The 3,061-nt window shown below is 27.0% G+C and overlaps 1 protein-coding gene across 1 annotated transcript in view; it reads right to left on the bottom strand.

Annotated features, from left to right (window-relative positions):
* Window positions 1-910: 910 nt before the first annotated feature.
* The window catches only part of LOC107443190 (ribosomal silencing factor RsfS-like protein, 312), a 10,186-nt gene continuing 8,035 nt past the window's right edge, over window positions 911-3,061 (bottom strand). The window contains exon 4 of the mRNA XM_016056983.3: window positions 911-1,247. Within this exon, the coding sequence (XP_015912469.2) occupies window positions 1,048-1,247 (200 nt within the window). The 3' untranslated portion in view covers window positions 911-1,047. The remainder of the gene's footprint in view (window positions 1,248-3,061) is intronic.

Below are 3,061 nucleotides of genomic sequence, written 5' to 3'. Positions count from 1 at the left end.
AAAAACAGGTCGGGAATCTCTCCGGTTCTCACCCTTGGTAAAGGAAAAAACTTAAAATGGTAATTCTAGTAATTCTTTAATTCAAATTTAGAACTAAAATGCCAGATGTGAATTCTTAGTCGTGAGAACGTGTTTCGTTTTGAATAACATTATATTAGCTTAAAAAATCTAAAAGCTTAATACCCACCTAATAATGAAATATTGGAAAAAAAATTTACAATTCTATTTTCCTTACATTCTGAACCCTTTCAACAAATTTAAAAATACAACAAACTTTTGTAATATATTTACATAATTCACAATAAGGTTAAAAATTGATATCCTTATTAAAGAAAATAATTTAATTTTGAATAAACAGTACACGTGATTAGTTTATTCCCAATCTTTTTTTTGTTAAGTACAAAATCATATTTCTATATCATGTTAAAGATATTCAATTTCTAAAACATACTTACCTCTTTTTTTTTATTACTTAATATTTAAAAAAATAGAAATAAACTTCATAAGAGTGATGTGCATTCTTCACACTAAGAGATTCTATGAAGTTAGTTTCTACTAAATCTATAGTAGATAACTTTGATTTATCAATAAAGAATCTAAATTTGTTAATTCTTTAATTAGCTCCAACTATTTCAAACAACCTCAAAAGGTTCAGAAAATTAATGTATAGATTTTAATTTTAAAAAAAATTAAAAACTTAAATATAAAATAAATTCTGACCTCTAAATTGGACTATTTTTTCTAAATAAAAAAGTTAAAACTAGTGTTTTACAAGGTGAAATGATTCTACACTAATGGGGGGGGGGCATAATTACATTATTTATTGCCATTACAATATGTGCACATTGTTTAATCAGTAATAATAAATAATTCCTTTCTATCTTTTTTAAAAAAAACAAAAACACCAAAATATTCAATGTTGAATTTTATTTAATAAATAACATACATAAACTAAATATTTTAAACATATCTTCGAATTAATTTTTGAATAATATTCTGCTTCCATAAAAATTTTAAGGATGCACTTATGCAAATATATAAGCAAAACTAAATTGATTTTTGTTTAGAATTTTCAGACAGTTTTTCATTAATAGAATTGAAAAAAGCCATCTGTTGTTCAATAGCAGTATATAAAGGATCATCTTTCATGTTGCCACCTCTGTCAAAAGCAGAATCAAACAACCACAGAGACTCAATATCGTAGAGAGTTCTTGTTTCTTCAAGAAATACATGCAGCACGATATTACCTTAAAATCAGAAAAATACAGTAAGTATTAACCATTACAGGACTGTTGAGGGTGATAAATAATGACATTTTTATAGATAAGAAATAGTTCAAAATAGGATTCAAATTAGGGTATTATCAATTGCTTTATAATTTTGTTGAAGAGTTTGCTGAAACATTTACATATATTTTATGCAGCACAACAAAAATGCTTAAGAAATTAAAATATCCTGTTTAAAACAAAATCACGATATGACAATTAGTATAACATTATGCAGATGTGCCACCTATCTAAACTAGCTATCAGTAATAAAAAGTATAACAATACCAATTTTACCTTAAAATAAAAAATATTACTGTTATAGGCCATTGATTGTGGCAAACAATAACATTCTTACATATAAGAAATAGTTCAAAATAAAATACAGGGGTCTGTTTAGGTTTTTCTGAGAGGTACTTATTTTGTGAAAATTTAAACATAGTTTGTGAAAATTAAAAATTATTTTAAAAATTCAACAAAAAATATGGATTTATGGTTTCTTACAGGATTCAAAAATAAAATTTTAAGAAAAAGTATTTTGTGAAACTACCGTTTTTCCTAAAGTTGAATTTGTAAAGGTACCGCTAAACGGTAGTAAATTTGGCCTGGACAGACCCCTGAAATACCAATTATATTATTATTGACTGCACTCTAATTTTGTTTAAAAGCTTGCTGAAAAATTAATTTCCTCTTTAAAACAAAATCGAGATATGACGACTTTTTTTTCAATAAGTGTAACATAAATAGTTAGTGCTTACAAAATTCAAATAAGCACAATTTCAAGCACTACTTAATTCTATGCAGATATATAATATCGAATAAAATTATGCATGAATTTACTATGTATTAAATTTAAAAAAAGTAACAATAAGAAACGTACTAAAATTATACATCACTGAAACCTTTAATTTCATTATAAAAGGATAAAATTAAATTCATCACTTATAATAAATGTTCTAGTTTTTTGTCAAATTAAAACTATAGCCCTTATTGCCTTTTTATCATCCCGCATTTGAACCACTAAAAATAATTTCTCACTGGATTTTTAATATAAGTTTAATGTTTTTTTTTTTACTTATCTATAATAAGAGAAGATTAAAAGTTTATTATGGAAATTCTCAAAACTGTAATTTTTATTACTCAACCGTAAGACTGTAATCTTGACTATGATATAATAATTACAGATAAATGGTAATAGTTAGCACTTCTGTATTATGTAATACAAGTAATATTGTATATTCCGGCGCATCACGCGCCCCGGCGTATAACGCGCACCCGTAATTTCTGAAAACTTTTTTAAATTTTAAGATACTCTTCGTATAACACGCACGAAAATTTGGATTGTACATGTGCAATATCTGGTCTAGTATCAATAGAAAACCAGAAAACCTTTTAGTATGGGACATGTTTTGGTCCCACCTTACAGATAATACCAAAAAAAAATTGTTGAAAGAATGTAACACCGATATGGCAGTTATTCCGGGCAGATTAACACCATTTCTTCAGCCATTGGACGTCTGCTTAAACAAACCATTTAAAGCCAATTTAAAAAAACAGTGGAACACTTGGATGTTGGAGGGCGAGAAAATCTTTACGAAAGAAGGATATATGCGCCATGCAAGTTTGGAAACAGTGTGCGAATGGATATTAAAAGTATGGGATGAAATTAAGCCTGAGATGGTTAGAAAATCATTCAAAAAATGCAGCATTTCAAATAATCTGGACGGATCAGAAGATGACTGTTTATTTATGGATGAGGGTAACACAGATGATGAAGACGAAACAGATTGTGATGA

This window comes from Parasteatoda tepidariorum, chromosome 7 (genome assembly GCF_043381705.1).
Source record: "Parasteatoda tepidariorum isolate YZ-2023 chromosome 7, CAS_Ptep_4.0, whole genome shotgun sequence".
Classification (NCBI taxonomy): Eukaryota; Metazoa; Arthropoda; class Arachnida; order Araneae; family Theridiidae; genus Parasteatoda; species Parasteatoda tepidariorum.
Note: the sequence above shows the minus strand (reverse complement) of the source record. Positions and strands in the feature narration are given on the sequence as shown.